Source organism: Ruditapes philippinarum, unplaced genomic scaffold (assembly GCF_026571515.1).
Source record: "Ruditapes philippinarum isolate M1 unplaced genomic scaffold, ASM2657151v2 ctg27_1_1_1_1, whole genome shotgun sequence".
Taxonomy (NCBI): domain Eukaryota; kingdom Metazoa; phylum Mollusca; class Bivalvia; order Venerida; family Veneridae; genus Ruditapes; species Ruditapes philippinarum.
This window is the reverse complement of record NW_026864520.1, coordinates 211,779-234,429: the sequence shown is the minus strand read 5'-3', so window position 1 is coordinate 234,429 and position 22,651 is coordinate 211,779. Positions and strand designations below refer to the sequence as shown.

Genomic DNA, 22,651 nt, shown 5'->3' with positions numbered 1-22,651 from the left:
TTTCAATTATTTATATTATCTTGTTTGAGGTTGTGTACGGGCTCGTATTTATCAATTGTATAAAGTGTATGTTTTGTTACAGTTAAACTGTCTAAACCTTGTAGCAAATGTTAGTCGTCTTGATCAATATAGGACTTTTAACATTTGGGTCATTGGAATTTGGCAATGTTGATGCTATGGCATAACATCTATCTAACTATATTTGAAACGAGTGGGAAGATGAGCAGTTGATCCAATTGGCCATGTGATGTGAATACTAAGTATATCTATTGGTTATCTTCAAATATTAACGTATATAACAAAAATTAAAAAAGTAATTATAATAAAAAACTGCAGCGAATAACCAACCAACATTTTACTTTGCTTGTTTATTAGAGTTAGAAACACCAACTTGCAATTGTGACTTCATTAGTGCTTACTTTAACTTTTTTGAAAAGAATGTTGACAATTGCAAGAGAAGTACTAAGCATATGGAGAAAGTCACTGACCTTTGCCATCAGTAAGTGGACAGACCAGTCTGCACATCTATGTAGTCTGACAAGGCTCTTTACTGTTGGCTGACAAAACTTCAAATGTCTATATACACAAGATTAATAACTATTTTGTTCTAATTAAAACGGTACAAGTCCATTTAAGAAATACAGCAGAGTTGGGGCGAGATTTCTTGAACAATTTCGGCTTCTAGTTTGACAATTTCTAAGCATATGAAACGTAATATACCCGATATATCTATCTACATAACGATTTGCATAGAAACACGCTACATTAACTTTGTAATATAACAAGAATACAAAGACACTACATTCTATAAATATCTTAATCTTTATCGTCAAATTGTATCATAACAATTGTACAAAATAATTTTACATTGAGTTGACCTCTTTAAATGTTGAAGGAAGGATTTAAGTAAAGTCAAAGAATATCAATGTAGTGGTATATGATTAAATATATGTAAACGAAATATAATATATACACAAAAGAGGTAGTAAATTCAATACAGTTTACGTACTTGAATTTGGGTCACGTAGACATGTTTTAGCATAATCGATTCTAAATATTTAATTTAATACATGTTCTTGGAATTTGGTTTCGATTATCTATTGTCATAATGAAATGGGAGGTATGAAGTGTGCACATTGTGGACAGACGGACAGTGCAGATAGTGATAAACCTGCACAATGCACGTGCTATACCTGGTTTATGTATACATGTACAGTTTGTTTGGTCACAGTTTTAATTGGTGTAACATGTTGTGTTTATTGTACATGTTTACTTGTTTCGATTAACAAAACAGTAAAGCATGATAAGGATTCAACTGAAAGTGAGGTTTCGTTACATGGGAACAACGGATTTCATGAAGTTGTGGCAGCTCAGGGATCTATTTCACAAGTAAGACCAGATAACTCTTATAACTTATTGCAACGCAATGCATTGAACATTTTATATCTGTATCATATCTGTATATATTTATACACTGAATTAAATGATATTGATAATTGCAATCTTAAAGATTGTCCTATACGATTTAATAAAATGGAACAGTTTCTGTTTGATTGAGTTTATTCATAGACATAATTGTTATAATAGATACTACTGTCCACGCACTCTCTCCGCCACCGATTAAATCTGCCGAATATAGCAGATGGGTTTACTAAATAATGAAATATTGAGATCATTCAAACGGTTTAAACTATTGCTATCAATACAAAATTATTACGTGGGGTATAAAGAGAAAATCAACTTACTAACTCTTGTGTGATTTAACATTGCACAAAAACACATTTGTTATCTGTCATCGAAAGAGAAAGTAGGATTCGGTTTGTTATAGTTTGTAGTAGTTAGTGTTTGTAAAAGTCAAACATGCAGTATATTAGTTTAGATTAAAACTTATATTTCAGAAAACAAATATGCATACCATTGCAAATGCTTTCACACATATAAGTCAGTTAAGGAGAAGAAGAAGTGAGACGGAAAAGAAAAAGAAGAAAAGAACGAAAGGGAAAGGTGGAAACAAGAAGAAAAAACAAAAAGTATAACTGATGAAAATATTTATATTTTATTCAATATTAACAAACTACATGTATATAAACAATTCCTACACTTTCATACCGAATCAAAGCAGCAGATTTGCTTTAAATTTTCAGGATTGCACCATCGAGTACAAATGTAATAATTGTACAAATGAGATAATTTAACCTTGTATACACATATATATACATATAAATTATCAAGATATAAAACACTTCCCCTTTCTCTTTTAGTAACAAGTAAAATTTCGGTTAATAGTCATTAGTTTAGTTTCTTCACTTACACATTTTTTATGATAAAAGTAAATAAATAAATTGGTTTAAAGGTACTTTGATAGTTTGTCACAAATAACTGTATCACACGAAGTTAAAAAACATTTCAAAACCCAAATGTTACAACTGAAACAAGACTAAATTAAACATCACATTTTATAAGCGTTAGACTAGATATTTTATGCATATGGAACATTTTACTATTGAAGAAAATGCATGTAAAGAGTAGTGTGCAATAACCTCGGATTGTCCCTGAAAGTCTTGAGCTTTATTTCCAATGTGGTCCTTATACTTACTAGGAAATACAATATACTTATACAGACATAAAATGAAAACATTAATGATGTTTTTTTGAAAATTGAAAGTTGTCATAATTTTACTAAAAGATATGTTATAAAATATATTTTCTAGTCAAACTGGTGCAATTATTCAGACTAAGATTTCATAGCTTTTTCCAGTAAGAGGGTTTTTACAAGGTTTTTACCAGTCCAATCTTTGTAAGTTTTAAATGTCACAAAATAAGTCACCGAATCTTTAAAAACTGTTTAGGTTTACTATTTTTGGAATGCAGGGAATGACTTATTTTACTGATTACATTGTGAGATATCTTATAGATCGATCTATATAATGCCACATTTTATTCCAGAACATCATCAGATCCAAGTCATTTATCATTGTTTATATACATTGTAGTTTTTAAGTACGAATATCTGTAATTTCAATATACCTAGTAAGGTCTTCAAGTGAGTTGGACAGCTTTGTACTAAACTAAGGAATATCCGTATTATTTTCAAGAAAGTATTGCTGTCATGTTAACTATTGTATGCTTGTAATAATACTCTTTCTTTTTAAAATATCTCTCATTTTATACATTATAGACCCATCATTCGTTTGTATAAACGAGTTTAATTTTATCTGTATGATAAATATTTACTTAATTGAAGAAATAATTGTTCACCACAACCAATTTGTCACAAAATGACACTTTCATTTGATCTTGTTTTAAGATTGTTAGTTCCTCCTGTAGTTTAAATGAGGTTTCTCTTTGGAATTCATGAAAATGACTTTCGAAATTTACATTTTTTGTGATCAAGAAGTCTTTCTTTGGTCACAAAAGTTCAAAAATAGTTTAATACCCGTCTGATTAATTATGATATGATGATACTTTTAATGAAGTATTTTTATTATTGGCTCCAATCTGGACGAAAAGATACAAACAAACCGAAAGATACAAATATTTGCTTCTGCATTATTATCTTTGGAAGACAGCATTAATTTAAGCCAATGGCTACTGAAAAACAAAGCTTTCATGAAATGAGCCAAGATCTTACTTAATCGATGACTGAACTGAATTGAACAGATATAGGGGCGTCTTGGTCTGGTGGTTAAGATCGTTGCATTCTGACCACTTGCCTCTCATTGATTCAAGTCTCGCCAGTGTCTTCGGATCTTTTCATGTGAGAAAATTATCTAGCTAGCTAACGGAACGTCGGTGGGTCTAGTCAGGTGCCAGTTTTTGTCCTCAAAATAATGTATACAGGGGGATTTGCCGCCTTTGTTCACCAGGAAAGCGGAACACAGTCGCCATATGACAGTGTTGGTGCCTCGTTAACCCCAAGAAATAAATAATATAAATACATCAAATTAATATAATTTTATCAAAATTATGATATACTTTACAGACCCCAGCGGCACACTATGTTTTAAGAGAAGGACTAGCAAGTGGAAGGGCTAATTGTCCACTCGGAAGACATACAGGACAGAGATCGGCTGAAATGAGTAGGAAACGTTTCGTTATCATCTTGATAAAACAATCAAATTTTAAAATAAAAATCTTGATAAACTTGCTGCCTATTCATTATTGCTGTCTTTTATACGACAACCAAAATAGTAACAAATAAGTATCTCTTTGTACCTTAACACTTAAAAAATAAAAATTTGAATCAGGATATCTTTGCCTTCCTTTTGAAATATTTGAATGATCTATAGATAAAACGGATGGAACTGTGGAACCTAAAATAAGCGTATTTTTAAATTTAAATGCTTTCTTTTCTTTTTCAGAGCAAACCCTTGATGTTTTTAAGCTAGCATCATTTATTACAGAAAAATCCAATCCCTTTCGTGCTATAGATGGCCGATTTATCGCTAAAAAGAAAGGGTTATACCTAGTGTACGCACAGATTTTATTTGAAGACTGCAGACCTGAAGAAGTTATGAAACTTGTACAGAAAAGAAGTATAAAGGGTGGTGACATCATCATACAAGAACATTTTTGCATTGCTGGTGTCGCTAATGCAGATAGAAGCTTGAACAACACGTGCTCTATGACGGCTCTGTTTTTCTTGGAGATTGATGATTATCTCACAGTGGTGAACCATTACCCGGAAGTGCATATCAATTTAAGAGGCAATGGTACATTCTTCGGTGCAGTGTACTTGAGATAGCACGAAAGATAGCGTCTGAGACTATAAGCGATTCGTAAAAATATCGATGTTACATCAACTGTGAGGTTGATTTTACTGTTGCACATACAATAGTACACTGTGAGCCACGTGTAAAATGCATAATACATAACGTATTCATTCCTTATTTAACCAATGACTTTTAAAATGGAAGTTTTCATTACATTTTTGATGGCGTTTATTAATTGTATTTTACAAGTTGTATTCTGAACTACAAAACTACTTATTTTATTCATCGATCATAGAGACACATATACTTTTAAAACCAAGATGTTTAAAAAAGTTTTCTTCGTTACCTGAAGATTCGATAGTTGTGAAAGCAGTTTGATCGGTTTGATTCTGTTTATTTGCTGAAATGGTAATTGCAACATACACCCTAAAATTGTTTTAGGCAGGATTCATGGTTCTGATTTAAATAATGATAGTTCAATCTCGTGAACGTCATCAAAGGCAGAGGTTTTAACTGTACAGTGTTAAATTATCAACAATAGAATAAATGACCCCTAGTTATACTAGTAAACTACTAGTATAAGCAATTAGAATATGAACGGGTGGCTGTTTATAGCAAACCCACAATACTAAACACAAAATGAAAGAGACCTATAATTTTTGAAATTTCTTCTCTCAAACATATTGATGTCATTTGCTTTGTGACAGCTTTGAAAAATTCGCTGTACTTTACTATTCTTCTTAAGTTGTCATAGATTCAGTGTTGAAAATTAAGCCAAGGTTTCTGACATTTTGTGATGTATCGCTTATGATGATATCATGCACTTAACAAGGAGAGACTTTTAAACAATCGGAATTGCAGGAAAGTCTTAACGATTTCCCTTTTGTCTGTAATGTTGCATGTCCGTAGACATTTAATTGATATAATAAAATAAACGCTTACACTGTTTTATATGCATTACATGTACATACCGTATGATCTTCATACACTTAAAAATTTAATTGATATCATAAAATAACTCTTACACTGTATATACATTTCATGCCTTGGGCATTCAATACTAATCAATAGTATCATTCAATTAAATGTTCATCTCATCATTATGGTATCATTTGCTCTTTGTATCCAACAAATCAGGAGTCGTGTCGGTATCTTTTTCACCAAGTTATTTCAGAGCACACTAATCATGTTGTATTAATTCCTCCTGCTGATTTATCTTTCTTGTATTTTCTTCAAGTGCTTATACAAAATAAAGACGTATTTGTTATTTTGCAATCTTTGTACTATTTTACGAATTGGTTCGCCACCATCTTTTGATGGTATGAACGAACCAAATAATTTAGCCGATGACATCTTGAAATTAGTCATTAAATTCAGCATAGATGTCATCAATTAAATGCGACCTAGCAAGTTATTCAAAAGACGTTTTAACTTTTATTTAAGGATACTATTATAATTCCGGATGGTAAACCTTGGGTCATTGCGAAAGGAAGTTTTTCTCCTCGTTGTCAAAGTTTTAATTATTGTGATGTTTTATAAAGTCGTTTTATAGAAAGTGTTGTCTATATGCCTTAAAAGAGTACTTGATGAAGACATGGGTATTTTGTCATTTGCATTTAGTGTAGTAAATGTACCAGACTAAAACCTTGCTTACAATCAAGGATTCTATCATAAAGACACACCGATTCTTCCCAAATGGCTTTATTTGAGGAAAGGCTTGACTTGATACAACTTACAAAGAGGTCAGAAAAATTGACTTACATTTAGATTAGTATATGTAGATAAGTATAACCAAACAGAGGACATTTGTTAGCCTTTTTGAAAGGTTTATAAACCCAGGAGAGCCCTAAATCACCAAAGGTCTGACTGTTTTGCTCCCTGTTGAACATTCTGTGTATTCCTGTCATTGTAATTGTTTTAATGAAAAACTTACTTTATCATGTATGTTAACATGTATGTTTACGTATATTGTATTTATATATCAAATAAACGGAGGCGGTTCAATACTGAATTTATTGAACGAGTAAATAATATTATTTTATTCAAAGAGTTTAATTTATCTAGTACTGAAGGTAACTACTCAACTTTTGCTAAGCACCATATGTTTGAGTGTGACTATTTGCCGTGCGAAATGTTTTAAATGTTGTTTTACCGTTTTATCAATTCAACTCAAGGACAAATTTAACCTTATAAATGAGTTTTACAGCCCTTATCCCTTTAATTCCCATATGGGCCCGTTTTAGTTTATATTATTTCACACATTACATGTCCCTCTCCTTTCAACGCCCTTATGTCCACTCCAGGTTTTGGTTTTGTGTCTTCTGGGTGCCCTACTTGGGTGTGTCGAGGGGCTGCGTCCTGTGAACGTTGCCTTTGCCTTGTTGATCTTTATCCTTGTTTTTTTACACTGATTGTGTACTAGAGAAGAGGATGACTCCCTCTTTGAAGATTTCAGAACATGCAGCGTGTTTTCCAAATTTGTTAAATTGGAATTTTTGTTTACAGTTTTAGACTTAATACCGTGTCTATGATGTGTTTCTATCAATGACAGCTTGGCGGCGCCTTCTCATACTTTCTTTAAGTGTATGATCGTTCTAACTGGTCATGATGCTCGTTCTTGGACAAACATGGCTCCAAGCTCCTGGATGGTTCTGGGTTGCAGCTGACGATTTGAAATTCTAACCTGCAACTCAATTCCACACGTGTAATTTTGGATTTAAGTCATGTAGTCCTGGACCACCCTGGCCTTATGGGTCGAGCATTATCGTTATTAGAATGTACCGATCGCCGACTGCTCCAGCATATACTAGTAACCTGGTTGTTTAAGATGTCGTCCGTGCCTCTATTTAGCACAACCAGGTCGGTTCGTCCATCCCAGCTGATGCCTTCCAAACACCATAACTGACCACCTCCGTAGCGGTCATGCTCAGCAAAATTTGCAGTCTGAAACCGTTCACCTTGTCTTCTCCAGACTCTAGCACGCCTATCTCTGAAGTGTAGGCAGAACCTTGACTCATCAGTAAACAGAAAGTGTCTCCAGTGTTGCATGGCCCACCGTGTATTCTTTATGGTCCATTCCAAACGAGCCTGGCGATGTTGACGCGTCAAGGGGATACGTATGACCGCAAATTCCTTCAAACAGCCTTCAATGTACCGTGTGCGGAAACACGGACCCCGCAGCATTAGCAAGGTTATTTCGAAGAGAGAGAAGTTGCTGTCCAAAACATTAGTCGACGTGCCTGAAGGACCAAAAACCGATCCTGAGCTGGTGTTGCGACCTCCAGCATGCCTCCTGGCGGATGAACCATCTAGCCGGTATCTCTCCCAGGCTCTGGGGATGATGATGTGGTGTTGGCAGAAAGTTGCTCCCTGCTGCATCATGCTTACAACTCTCCAAAACCCCGCTTCTCTGAAACTCCGCCTAATGTTAGCATTTGCCATATCAAAGAGACAGATGTAAGAAATGTAAGCCTATGAATAACAATAAGCCGTATAACAAAAGACGTGTGATTGTACACCTCATCATAAACATGAAAATATCGGGGTGCATGCTTTTCATGCAACCAAGATGAGTTGTAACAGATAAATCAATGGGGACCATCTGAAAACATTGCTGAATCAGAATTTTCAAAAATTGGAAATAAATCTGTTTTATACTTGTGATAATATAAAAATTAACTTATGGTGCTTAGCAAAAAGTTAAGAAGTATATTTCTTTATCGCATATGAAGACAGAAAAAAGATATAACACTTTACGAAGTCGCAAAACCTAAACATATTTCCGATCCTTAAAGATCGTTCAGCACGACATTATTGTTGTGCTTGTGGTATTTTAGTTCTATCTATTTGGCATCTTTCTTGTTGGGTGGTTACAGTATTCCTCACTTGAATACTGTTGAATCACCCTTAGGATATGAGGCCTGCTTTTTAAATTTGTCTTTTGACGTTATATATGTGATATGCAGGCTTCATAACCTCAGATCCCCTTTCAAAATTCCATTTTATTTAGTTCCGCCCATTGTTTTCTCGTTTAGGGCACCCGCATTTTTTTTACTTGGGGACCATATGCCGCTTTTCATGGAATGGCACTAACGTGCCACATTGAAGGTTCAATGATAACCGCCATATGAACACATCTGCGGATGTTTCAAAATTCTAAATTTTACCAGTTCATGTTAAATGTTGAATTCTTCTTAAGCCGGTGCTAGGGGACGTGGACGGTAACTTGCACTTGACAGTACCGTCCATGAACAGGCTCAATCAAACCGAGCCTGCAACATTTTCAATTTTGCCGCGTTGGGCTTTCTTTAGTGATTCTTATCTCACTCTAATTGATAAAAAACTATTATTGTATTTCATGCAGTAGTTATATTGCATTTAAAGTGAGTGTCCAACTTTTGTCAGATATCAATAAAATGCAATGCGCCCAAATCTGAAAATAAGAAATGATATATGCTTAACTGTATGTTATCTTATATATCACGTTGATGGGACATTATACCTATCCAAGTGTAAATGGTCAGTGACCAGGTAAAAATAAAAATAACTTTACATTTTGTATTAAAGGATGTAACCAATTTGGGCCTTATAGTTTACAAACATGTGTATTCAATTTATAATCACTTCTGTGACGGTTAATTACAAATCTACTTCAAAGTATAGAAACAAAGTTCATTTATTATAAATCCCACATTGAATAAATACATTTAATGGTCATGTAGTTAAAATTTTAATATTTGAATAATGTTTAACATGAGTATATATCAGTTCGTCCAACAGTTTCAGTAATTGAGTTTAGAGAATAACTCTTATTTAGAATATGCTACTTCAATTATAACCAGTTTTTCCATACAAATAACGAATCATGAAACCATAACATGAAAAAGTGAAAATTTATACACCATTGGATAAACACATTTAAAATGTTATAACTTTACACAAAATGTTAAAGCACAAATTTATAAGGAAATATTTTGAAAACAAGACTGTTATTTTATGCAAATTCAGCAAAGTAAAAACCCAAAACGCTATACTTATCTGGTAAGGTAGTCGGGACTTCCCCTAAAATTTACCTACCTTTCAGTTTGAAATAGTCAGCGGTTTTTCATTGGTTGATAAATGGAAGTCGAACTTTAATTTCCGCATCGAGTCAATAAGAAGCTAAATGCTAAGATTAGAGGACAAGGAACAATTAAGACTCATGGAAGAAAGTGTTGGAAATGTTAAGAAGAACTGTGTAAAATGGGTAAAATATTTTTATCACAATTTTTATTATACATCATCTTGAAATTTTCAATGTCTGTTAATTACATTTAATTGATTTAAGAAATCTTTCTCCAAAGGTTTGGCTGGAAACATAGACGCTTTTATGAAAGTTAGTTATTAAAATCTTGTTTAGTGTATAAAAAAGATTTAATCAGATATCTGATGATGAAAATACATTTTGGTAGACACTCTAAAGAAGTACGCGCAAAATGGACGTGTCAAGTGCCGCAATATCTCTTACATATCGATGCGCTTCGCCATTGTTCTTCAACTTTAAACAAAAATATTAAAACGAAATTATTGTTTTTTTTCCATCTTTTAGTGTAGAAAACAAATATATGGAAATCACGACTGACCATATCGTCAGTAAATGGCAAGTTAAAGGCAAACATCAAAGTAGGTCATAGAAAATGATTGAACGGACATTGACCTAAATATAACAAACAAAGAAAATGGCAATATAGGGGCATATGTGATTTTAAGAAACAAAAATATGTTTAACACGTTTTTGGTAAATACAATTATCATATCAATGCAGTTTCTTTGTTCTATTCTATATATGTTCATTACAGCGTTGGAAAAACGTATATATAATAAAGAACAGTTTGTTGCGTTATGAGTTCATTGGCGTTTCACAATTATAGACAGAATATCACCTTAGAGATGTCGGGGCAAAGGAACTTCAGGTGTTATTACTTACAACTTCATAAGTGTCACACGCACGAACATGAACGCTCGCAAGAATCCCTTCTTGTGTTGATTTAGGTTTCCAATTGTTTTTGTTTCTTCATCATGAAAAGAAATCTGCTATGACCTATTCATGAGAGAATAGCCAAACACTGGCTTAGTTTTTTGTTATAGACGTCAGTCAGTTTCCATAATTAAAATAGCAGATAAGTTGTGTACTCATGAATAACATTACTGGTGTTGTTGATTAAGTTCTTTTTTTTATTTTGATACTTTAGGGTTTTCAATTATGATTCAAATTTAAATCATTCGCAACATATTTATATCTTTAATATTGAATAATTTTCTGGATAAAGGAGGCTAGTGTTAGCATTTAAGTATCTTATATAACTTAATTCTAAAATGACTTTCTATACTGTATTATCTTTCAAATGAACCTCTGTCATACTGGGTAACATAGGTAAAAATAATAACCTTAAAGGTCACGATCCCATCAACATTGTGATAATTACAAAATATCATATTTCATACTTTCATCTATTGTCTATCATTACAATTAGAACATATTTTACACTATTCTTATATTATTTTTTAGCGAAACATATTTTGGAAAAACTGATGGGTAGAATTTCAACATATCAATTCATTTTGGAAAAACTGATGGGTAGAATTTCAACATATCAATTCAATGATTCAATGTTGCAAGCAACCAGATTGGTTCAGTATGATTTGACGAATGCAATCAAAGTAAAATACACAAATATATATTATAAACAAGTCATATAACCATCAAGTTAGATATAATATTTGTTATAATATAGCATTAATATAACAATAACAACAAACTACATACGATTTTTCTTTTAACAATATATTGTCGTATCAAAGCTTTTGAGGAGAATCGTTAAGGGATAGTAGCATAGTGTAGGAAAGATAAGTACCACTTAAATCTCTATTAATTTTGTTTTTGTAACGAAACAATGTAAAAGTTAATGACGGGTACGGCATATTGGTAAAAAAGGCGTCATGGTCAGTGAACAATCTCTGACAGGGCAGTGTTCGGGCTCTTACTATTGTTTGGATGTAGTCGACGCAATGTGGTCCTCCAACGATTTAGAGACACTGCACATGTGATTACCATTGTAAAATAGAGAAAAATAAAATCCCTAAAGAACTACAAAACGACAAAAAATGAAAAATTTTCAGGCCTGGTTTGATTGAGTCTGTTCATGGACGGTACTGGAAAATGCAAGTTACAGTCTACGCCTCCTAGCACCGGCTTAAGTTCAATTCAACATTAAAACACGAAAATCGTGAAATTTTGAATTTAGAAACATTTGCAGATGCGTAAGGTTTCGCGTTTTCTGGTCGAACTGCTTTGATTATAGGTAGCGCCCGAGCCCTGCCATGTGTATCAAGAATACTGACAAGTGATCTTTCTGAAAGTTTCGAACACGGTTTTATATATATATTATAATCTAGAAAACTCACTTGTATGTTACTTTTGTGCACGATTATAATATATAAATCTATATAAAATTGAAATACATGCATAGCCGGGTAAGCATTGACCTTGCAGTGTTGTTATGTTTGTCGTTTTTTATAATTTTATTTATGTTGTTGTTTTCAGCAATGTTCTAGTGCTGTCAGAGCGACGCGAATGTCTAGTAATGTCAAGTTCAGCATTATAATTAAAAGTTGACGCCCAAAATAAGTTTTAAAGCAAACAACGCGTTGATATAGCATGGAACTGACCAGAAGACCCCAGGAAAATTTCCAGGCCCAAGAAAACAGGTGACATATAACAAATCAACTTTAGTGATACAATATTAAATACAATATCTTTATTAAATGACAATGCGTCAAAGGTTTATTGTACAGTAAATAATATCAACCTAATTTTGTTTAAGAACAAATGAAGAACCAATAGTAGTTGTATTGTTTTCACTTTGTCTACGATATACTTCTGAATTATTGACATAGATCGAGTGGAACACTTAAAACAGAAAGATATTCTCAGAAGTAAATTGCAACGCTGTTCAATTTGGGTCATTTTTCGCAATGAGAATAATTTTTCTATAAAAAAAAAGTAGTGACGATGATTTGAAATTTTGCACACATTTCATTGATCTAGACTAACGTGAAATGGAACACTTATCTTGAGAAATTGTGCCCAGTTCTGATATTTCAGAAAAAAAACCCTCACAACCGAACATAAGAGTTCTTTTAAGTATGAACAGTTTTCTATATTGAAATGAAAAATGAAAAAAAAAATAAAATAAAAAAAAATAGTCCAATTGATATGAACGTATGCTTCAAACACAAAAAATTATTTAAATGACTTTTTTTATTTTCTGTCATTGTAAGTAATTTATACGGAAGCGTCCTGGTGCCAATTTAACATGTTCTATAAATTAGGCATTTTTAATCTCCTGTGTAGGTGTTACAAAGTCCTACGTAGGAGTTATAAAGTTCTACGTAAAACTTAAAAGTCCTACGTAGGAGTTATTAACTCCTTATTTGGCTTTTTATCTCCTACGTAGGAGTTACAAAGTCCTACGTAAGACTTAAAAACTCCTAATTAGGTTTTTTTTATCCCCTAAGTAGTAGGAGTTATAAAGTCCTACGTAGGACTTATAAAGGCTTTTTTTATCTCCATATAATGTAGGAGTTATAATTTTTATAGAACATGTTAAACTGGCACCAGGACGCTTCCGTAAATATAAATAAGGAGAAATCAAAAAGTGATCCGTTTTAGAAACAATCTTGGTTTTATTGACTTATTTTTTGCTGTGTCGTGTTGGGGTTGCGTTCATTGAACGCCGCTTTTCCTTGTTGATCTTGTTTATCATTTTTTATTTCACAGGTGAACAGGTGTTCCTCATAAGGCTACCAAAATGTCTCTAATCGGCTGGCAGTATTGGATAGGAAAGATCATCCGAAAGTTTAAAGGTATAATAAAATGTAAGAACCAAGTATTCTACATTATTTGTATGAATACATATGTGGGTATTTTTAAATAATTTTTAATTTAACAACATGCTCATGTTTTTTATTTTTAGTTTCGCTTAAACCGATGCTAGGTGGTGTGGACTGTTGATTGCATTTATTGCTACCTTCCATAAACACACTCAATATTACTGAGTCTGCGACATTTTCAATTTTGACGATTTGGGTTTTCTTTATGTAACGTAATTGATCTAGTCTACGATTGTACAATGTATATAACTTTGTCATAAATTGTTGCGATAAAAATGTTATCATGAAAGGCGTAAACATTTCAGGTGTCGATATGCAAAAGAGGCGGAGTCATCCGGCAAAGGCTGTGTCATACTTTGTATGTAAATACTCTCGTTTCTCTCTTTGTAGACGAAAGTCTAGCATGGAACCCAATAAAATAGTGATGAAAAGGGAATGAAGACCAATAGGTTGTTGACATTATTTGTTTTAATCTAGCGCAAACAATATTCTTTAGGTAGAATACGGGAACAATTAATTATAAACCACCCTCTTTTTCTCATTTCTTCAAAATTCATATTCACCGTCCCTATACCTTAAAAGGTATCACCTCACATATTTCCATAGTCAAGGTCGTGCCTAGACTCTCTTGAAAGCCAACAAGGGTCACAGCATTTGAATCATGGATTAAGAGCATGTTAGAAGCTTATCACATGAGAAAAGTACATGTAGTGATAATGAGAAATAATTTGTCACAAAAGTAGCAAACTGTTATCAAACTAGTATTTTTACTTGGATATATTTGTACTTATTGCTAATATAAGCAACAGAAGAAAAAGATGTTTCGGGTAATTGGCCATTTAGTAATAAAAGTATAACAGGGCACCTAAATTAAAAAATTAACATGCTTTTGGGAAATAAAATTAAAATTTGCTTAGGCATAATGTTCCTTTTAATAAGTAATGCATAAAGATGGTTTATCCACTTTTGTAAACATGTTTAATCCCCATGACTTCTAATAAAAACGTGGCATACAAAACATATTTATTTATTTCTATTTATATATTTGAATAAAGTAACTAATGTTTTTTTATACATTTTCATTTATTTTTCGGATTCAAACACTTTAAACTTAGAATTACAAAACTATTTTACTCATAAAAGTATAAAAAGTAGACAAATATTCACCATATTTCTAATGTTTTGGCATATATGTTTCTTTAACAGGCTTCCAAAAATAACCTCCGCTATAGGAGTTAAATATGAATGCACCGCATATACAGATTGAAAATTGTGTGTTTTTCTAGTACCATTATCAACCATTTATATAATAATAATAATAATAATAATAAATAATAATAATAATAATAATAATAAATTTCACATTCTTTTCAGGAAGGATAACTTTGCCAATGTTGAAACACGAAATAAGCATGAATGGGTATTTGCTCTTGATGATTTAAATAAACAGAAAGGGAGACAATCCTTACAAGACTGTACGTACAACTCAAGTAATATAACACACATACAATTCAGGTTTTTACAATGCTTGATTTTATTTATCCTCTTTCTTTTATTGAATTGCATGCACTCAAGTCAACTTTGATCATAAAACATGACATAATCCTTCAAAGTTTTCTTTCATTGTTTTGAACTTTTGACAGCATTTTTTTTTCAATTTACATAGCAATCGTGTATATTTTATAGAAAAACTAAGGCCCCTATAGTTAAATTATATCCTATTCAAAATCGTGTGAAGTTATATCAAATAAAAAATATTTATAGACACTAAATTTGTATCGATTACATGAAATCACGGACGGAAAACATATTTTGTCTTTTCCAGTTCAAACTTTAAAATTTTCATATACCCTGTATTCGCCTGATCTAGATTTCAACCGAGGTTGCACAACTTTTCATGTGACAAATGCGTGTACAAAGTCCCGGGAAAGGCGCCGAAGGGAACATGAATGCAGGTAAGAAACTACTGTCCATTCTGACCAATGTCCGCAAAAGGATAGGCGCATTAAATAAGTGCTACATACGTTTATTCTTTTCAATAATGAGTTTCCGGGATCATTACACACAAAGCTTTTGCAACATACAAGTTGGCACAGCATTTTGCTATCATTTCCCCAATTTTCCCTTTTTTTGCAAGCTTAATTTTGCAATATCATTCTTATACACCCGGTCGGTCGCCTTGATATACTTTGCCTTATGTCTAGCATATATTTAGATTGTTTCCACGTACTCATAAGATTATCGTTCGTTAATGCTCCAATTCTTGTACATAAGATAAAGAGACTTCCACGAATTCCAACTGAAGCCAAATCGAAAATGGTTAATTGGAACAGGGTATTGAAGGGAGGTTAAATAAAAATATAGAACTAGTCTGTCCTATAAACTTTTTTGTACTTTAAACAATTCAAATTTCTGTACTGATTTTGGTGTGAAAAAAGTAACTAAAGTGTAAATGTAGAAATAGGCGTGTCTCTTTATGAAAATCTCCCGACCTTCTTGACTTACTGATTTAATATATATATATAGAAAAAACTCTATTAATCTCTTTGTTGAAAGATTATGATTATTTCAAATAGATTGTTAAAGAAGAAAGTTCTGAAAGAACAAACTTGTACAAGTACAATGCAATAACCATAAACGAAATCGCATACTGAATAAGTATCTTATAAGTTACTTATATGACATATTTGACCCAGGTCACATAGTTCACACGATTATGGGCAACTGGTTTCAAACATTGCCTTAAACATTGTCTTATACAACTGTATATACATATGAAAATATATTGATGATCTAAATTATAAAATATAAGATATAACATGATATATCACTCAATTGCATATTTTTACACGGAGGTTAATGATCATATATTGTAGGGTATTTAACACGTATACTGCTCCCAATGGTGATGATAGAGAAATATACATGTACATAGCGTAAAAAATATTGATGGCTTACATTAGATTATAATAAGTTCAGTTACAACTGAGTGTGATATATAGTTCAGTATTAATATAGTAATATACACAGTAGAGCTATAGTTGACACCACATTTCAGTAAAGTACAGTCTACAAAGATCTGGAGAAAGGGTGATTCCTCAGAAGCATGACTAACAAAAAGAAAGCGTAAATATTGAAGAATCGGTTTGATTGAGTCTGTACACGAGGGACAATGAAAAAGTGCAACATCCCTCACGATTCATAGCACCGGCTTGAGCGGTACTCAATTTTCAACACTTTATAATGTTGGAATCAATGATCCCGACAGACCAGAAACTTTAAAAAAAGTGTATTTACAAAAAATATAATAACACTTTTAAAAAGTGAAACACTGCATTAAAATTAAACATTAGCTTATTGCATCTAGTACTTAATTCTGCTAGTAGTCATGCGCGAACAATAGTGACTCTACGTATAATATGACCTTGCATTCCTATCTTGAGATTGTATTATGGGATTATTCTCTAAGAAGCTTATTTCAAAAAATAGCAATCATAATACTATTATAACTTTAGAGCGGGACATTACTTATTTGTACAGTTTGGGCAACCCTGGTCATGAACCCTGTATTAACGTATAAAGTATGTCTTAACATTTAGTGTTGAAAATTAAGTATTGCTCAAACCGGTGCAAGGGAGCGTGAGAGATGTTGCACTTTTTTATTATCCCTCATGTACAGACCAAATCAAACCAAGACTGCTATTTTTATGTAATTTTGTTGTTTTTATCAATGCTTCCGAGAAATAACCTTTTTTCCAGATTTTCAGTACGCTCCGACAATATTATCGGAGCTATAAACAAGTTCATCTTTTGAATTGGGTCCTTGAAACAATAACTCAAAGCCGTTTAGTGACCCTTCACGCTCTTGCATTGTATTAGCACGCCGCATTTCCAATATCTTAATAGTATGCTACGTATCTGTTCACGTTTGATCTGTCTCCAGAACGAGTTGTCGAAACAAGACAACATATGTAAAAGTTTATTAAGTTGTCTTTATTAGTCCCTATGTGCTTGCCGATTTTCATTAATGTTGTCCAATATTAGAGGAATGGTCGTCTCTTACTTTAAGTGCCTTTCAAAAATATAACATTTATTTAATAGAGAAGACGAATAATAACAGGAAATATATTCAGTTACGTGTCCGACTCATATGTGGAAAGAATATGAATGCCTCGAGCTCCTTATAGGATGATCTTTTCAATTGAAGTTTTAATGATTCGAATTAAGTTTGGTGAAGAACTTCTGTAATTGGCGCTATGGCATCATTGTAAAGCGTTGTTAGAGCTCAGCCCATAGATCATTCCCTTGGTGAATCGACACAAGGTAACCCTCACCACCCCTGCATGGTCAGTAATAACAAACAAGCTGTTTTGATCACAATAAAAAAGTGATGAAATACGACGTTATATCGGTGTCAAAACCTATTCTGTTTTTGTAAGATTTGGATTAAAATGTTAACCATGATAATAATTATCCGTCTTTTGCCATAAACGATTAAGAATAAAATTAATTGATTCATGATTAAACTAATTCCGTTAAAGAAATATTAGCAGAAATGTTTTCAATATTGAAATCGGAGTGAACAAAAGGGCGACAGACTAGTTATCACTTTTGAATAAGAATTGTCCTCTGCATTCCAGTTTTGAATGTCTACAGACATCGTACATTGTGTCACAATTTGGTAAAAATATTGTTGAATTCTGCTTAAGCCGGTGCTAGGGGGCGTGGACGGTAAATTGCACTTTTCATTGCCGTCAATTAATCATGTTAAATAATTATTTTGTAACTATGCCGAAATTACAGCGTACAATTAGAAGCTTTTACAATTATGACAGAAATTCTAAATATCAGTAAATAAATAAATAAAAACATTAATATATAAATACACAAATTAACAAATGAGTGAATGAATGAATTAATGAATTAATTGATAAATAAATGAGTATGTCATGTTAATTAAAACACTTTATCTTGTGGTATTAGTAAATTATTACTTCCAGTTTCAATTCTTGAAATTAAAGATTAAGGTTTTCATAGAATTTGACAAGCCTATTTACCTTAAATTAATGCATTTCGTAGAAGCAATGTTAGTCAGTAGGGCAATACAGTCGTGCATAATGGTTTGTGAAACTTCGGAAGTGTTTCTTGATGTGTGTTAAGTGTGTGCTAAGTGTTTTGTAATACAGAAAGATATATTTGGAATAAGCAATAGGTTGAACATCTTCACATAGTCATGCAAATATGTTCACCAGTGCTACTTTCTGATTTGCGGTAATACACTTTTTTATTACAGTATCTATTGTTCAATGGAAATAGTTGATTTACTTTTAAAGTGACATTATGTCCATCCAAGGGTACATAGTATGTGAGCTGGTGAAAGTCAAATTTACAATTTTATAATTCACTTCCCATGAATGATAAGTAACTCGTGTGGTCCAATATATCTAGTAACGTTCAATTTATATAAAGAGTGGGACAGTCTTTTTATATTTTAGGCAGATTTAAATTTTTTATCCTTATCACTTTCAAATATCCACTGCTGGTCAATTACAATTATAACAGCCAATGTTTTGAAATATAAAGTCAGCTTTGCTCAACTTGACCATGCAAAAGGAGCATAATGTCATAGGAACATTAAAACAACCACAATTTTGTTTTACACAAAAAGTATTAATATAAACTCAGAATGTGTGGAGGCAAACTTGACATAGGTTTGGTACTAATATTGTGTTTATTTTGCATGTTATAGAACAAAAAAAATCAGTTAGTTTTATTTAATTGCAGTTTATTATAGTTTAAAAAAACACAAAAAACAGTCATTCCCCTTCCCTCAATTAAACTGTAGAAGTTTTTATTTTAGTTGTGCTACTAAGAAGTTTGTCCATTGTTTTAGAAGTGTATGGTGAATAACATATGCACAAATAAAATATTAAAGATCCTGTATGTTCTAATTTAGATTGTTACCACACTTAAGTGAAATTTTATATACATGTATGTACATAGTATATATAATTATGCTTCTAAAACATTTTCCAAGCATCGAAAAATATGTAAATTATGCATTGAAAGTATTTGTGCACATTACATGTAATCATTATAATATATGCCTTCATTTCTTATTGAGATTTTATAGAAAATAAATTTCTAATTACCTCCCTTTATTTACATGAAATGTTAAATTCAGTAATATCTTTATAAATAATGCTTTTTGGAACTTACAATATTGATAAATCTTGATTTGAGCATCATATTTGTGATATAAAACCATTAAAAATTTGTGTTACAGGATCTTTAAAACAACACAAAAATAAAGACGATTTATTCAATTCTTACCTGATCTAAGAATTTATTATAACAGGGACATTTTAAGCGAAAAATAATAAGGTAATATTATGCTATGTCAAGAGCAGATTACTTATACAGAAGTCTTATAAACATGTTTTTTAATATTATGTTATGTTTTGTCAGTTAATCTTTCTTTGCAATTCAAAATTTCATTCAATTCTATTGAAACACTCTTTTCCTACATTCCACCAGGGTCTTTCCAACAGTCTATTTGAAAGACCTTGATTCCATTTAATAAGTAAGGAAACTGAAAGTTAAAGTAGGACAATATGTAACGAAGGTTGTCATAGCTTTAAGTTAAGAAGAAACATTGAACATACTATGCATTACTAATTATGAAATTTTGCAAAAGAACTGATTTGATTAAAGGTAGTCAGCTGCATGTAATGCGGGAAGCAAGGCATTGCTAACCTTGTTTGTGAATTATCTTCCCTTGAAACAAAGAAACTTGTACCTCCAATTTTTTTCGCTTAAACTTTTTCTGTTTTCATATTCCAAGATCATGCTAATTTGAATCAATAATAAATACAAGTGTAGTTTTCACTCAGTAATACATTTGTTTATATCAGTAACCCTAGCATATATGCCTTTAAAGTCTGTTACAATATACTTTATCAAACAATGTCTTAAAAAATATCTTCTTTGCTTAATTTATATAACCGTTCTTTTTTTTATATCATCACTATTCATGACCAAATAATAATGTGAGGTTAGGTAATGTTTAACAAAGGATGAGTCAAATTGAATTGAATAATAGTTTTTCTGGTACAAGTTTAATAAGATATACATCATTTAATTTATTATTATTTTTTAAATATTATTTTTAATCTAATATTTTTAAATAAATAAATAAAACAAAAGAACAACAACAACAAACAAACAATTTTTTTAAGGTATACATCGTTTAATTTATTATTAATTTATTTTTTATTAATTTAAATCTAATGCTTTTAAATAAATAAATAAATAAATAAATACAAATAAAATAAATAAATAGATAAATACACAAACAAACAAAAAACAACAACAACAAACAAAATAATAATAAATGAAAAAGGTGGGTCAGTTCGATCGTGTATGTTCTAACACATCTAATGACCTAGCTATAATTAGAACGAGTTTTAATCCGATCGATTGGTCTGTTTTTCAAATGAGACTCTAATACAATTCAAATTAGTGCGCGTGACGATTAACCTTTGGACTAGTATCTAGATTTCTCACCGCGTGGGTTCAAACACTGTCAGGGGTAAGCTTCCTCGAGCAAGAAACTTTACATTCATTGCTTAGTACTGGTTGGTTCCAGGAACGGATTCGAGAGTGTTTCAATTAGCTTATAGCTTCCAACACAATTGAACTAAAATAAATTTGTATAAACCAATATTCAAATGAAGAGCTCTAATATGCAATAGATTGTTTTGAAAATTATTCATATAAATATATATATTTTTTTACACGAGTTCTTGCACGCTTCTGTGGGAAAAATGTACATTGAAACTGAATAAGGTATGAAGACGGATTTTTTGGTCATATTTTGTTGTCGTATGTTTAAAAAGGCACCGCAAAAAATTAAACTAACGAGCATCCATGTGTCTCTGTGGTCTGGCGACCTTCAAACCACGACAGCATGTTTATGGTACCAATTAGATATTTTATATGGGAATCAGCCCTACAGAATAGTAAAAACTGTTACTCCCGTTTGGTGTTTCGTCACCTTTAAAAAAAATAATTAAAAAATAAAAAAGAAATAATATAATAATAATGATAAATAAAGAAAAAAAAAAGACTGTTGTGTTGATAAATAAGAATATATTGATGTTTAAACAGCGAATCATATGATTTGATGATGCAAATTAGGAAACAGGCAGAATGAAAAATTGGCCCTGTTTGTCCAATACATAAAACATCATTCAAAACACTCTTTAATCGATAAACCTGATTAGTTCTATCATAAATTAACATGTCCCATCAAAAGAATAATTTGTCTTTGTAATTTGTTTTTATTTTGAATTTTATATTGGTAAGATGTATTGCTATAATTAAAGTAATTGATGATTAACATCTAATTCATTCAAACTTGTACAAAGTGTGTTCCATATGTTTGGCTATATTGTAATTTTTTGTATTAAGATAAGTCCAAAAATATTTACACTTTGTGAAAAAAATAGACCTCAATGCAGTACACTCTACACTACATTTAACAGTACACTAGGACACTTTCACAATTGATTCTTGTAAACCAAACAAAACGTGTTCAAGGATGTATTTGTACGAATATAGATGGCTATAAATAGTAAAATAAACAGTGTACAATTTTCATATGAAAAGAACAAAAAAAAAACTGTGATTTTATCCGCACTTCTGGGAACGAAACTTGTATTCCTGTCGCAGGAATCTTCCTGTTTTGGAATTGTTGTATCTTGTATAATGTTTTAATGCGTTTACACTATGAATGTGACGGTATTCTTAAAGCAATAATCACACGACTCAAATTATAAGTTAGCTATTATGTTATATTTTTTTGCATCATTTTCTTTATATAGAATAAAATTGGCCGTTTCTAAAAAACAAAACCAAAAAAAAACACACGATGAGCAATTTTGACATCATCCGTAACATTCTGTATTTGCTTAACTCAACATTTTATAATTGTGTTTCTAGAGACA

At 31.7% G+C, this 22,651-nt stretch overlaps 2 protein-coding genes across 4 annotated transcripts in view; both read left to right on the top strand.

Moving 5' to 3' along the window:
* The first annotated feature begins 839 nt into the window (after positions 1–839).
* On the top strand, positions 840–5,979 carry LOC132725913 (uncharacterized). The gene is made up of 4 exons (XM_060711110.1): positions 840–1,389; positions 1,899–2,030; positions 3,983–4,079; positions 4,362–5,979. The coding sequence occupies exons 1-4, from the start codon at positions 1,114–1,116 to the stop codon at positions 4,742–4,744; spliced, it is 888 nt and encodes a 295-aa protein (XP_060567093.1). The 5' UTR covers positions 840–1,113; the 3' UTR covers positions 4,745–5,979.
* A 3,859-nt stretch (positions 5,980–9,838) lies between these two features.
* LOC132725922 (uncharacterized) overlaps positions 9,839–22,651 on the top strand; it is a 37,106-nt gene continuing 24,293 nt past the window's right edge. Inside the window, exons 1-6 of one of the 3 annotated variants that reach the window (XM_060711128.1) lie at positions 9,839–9,957; positions 12,295–12,458; positions 13,531–13,616; positions 13,949–14,092; positions 15,018–15,118; positions 15,514–15,598. In XM_060711128.1, coding sequence (XP_060567111.1) covers positions 15,550–15,598 — 49 coding nt within the window. In that variant the 5' untranslated portion in view covers positions 9,839–9,957; positions 12,295–12,458; positions 13,531–13,616; ... (1 more) ...; positions 15,018–15,118; positions 15,514–15,549. Of the gene's footprint in view, positions 9,958–12,294; positions 12,459–13,530; positions 13,629–13,948; positions 14,093–15,017; positions 15,119–15,468; positions 15,599–22,651 lie in introns of all 3 variants that reach the window. The other 2 variants (XM_060711125.1, XM_060711127.1) reach the window with 2 other exon arrangements.

Excerpts from the sequence above, each read along its gene's own strand:
- LOC132725913 (XM_060711110.1), top strand. The coding sequence starts at position 1,114 with ATGGGAGGTATGAAGTGTGCACATTGTGGACAGACGGACAGTGCAGAT. Across the intron at positions 2,031-3,982 it reads ACAAGAAGAAAAAACAAAAA|ACCCCAGCGGCACACTATGT; the intron begins GTATAACTGATG and ends TATACTTTACAG. Across the intron at positions 4,080-4,361 it reads ACAGAGATCGGCTGAAATGA|AGCAAACCCTTGATGTTTTT; the intron begins GTAGGAAACGTT and ends TTTCTTTTTCAG.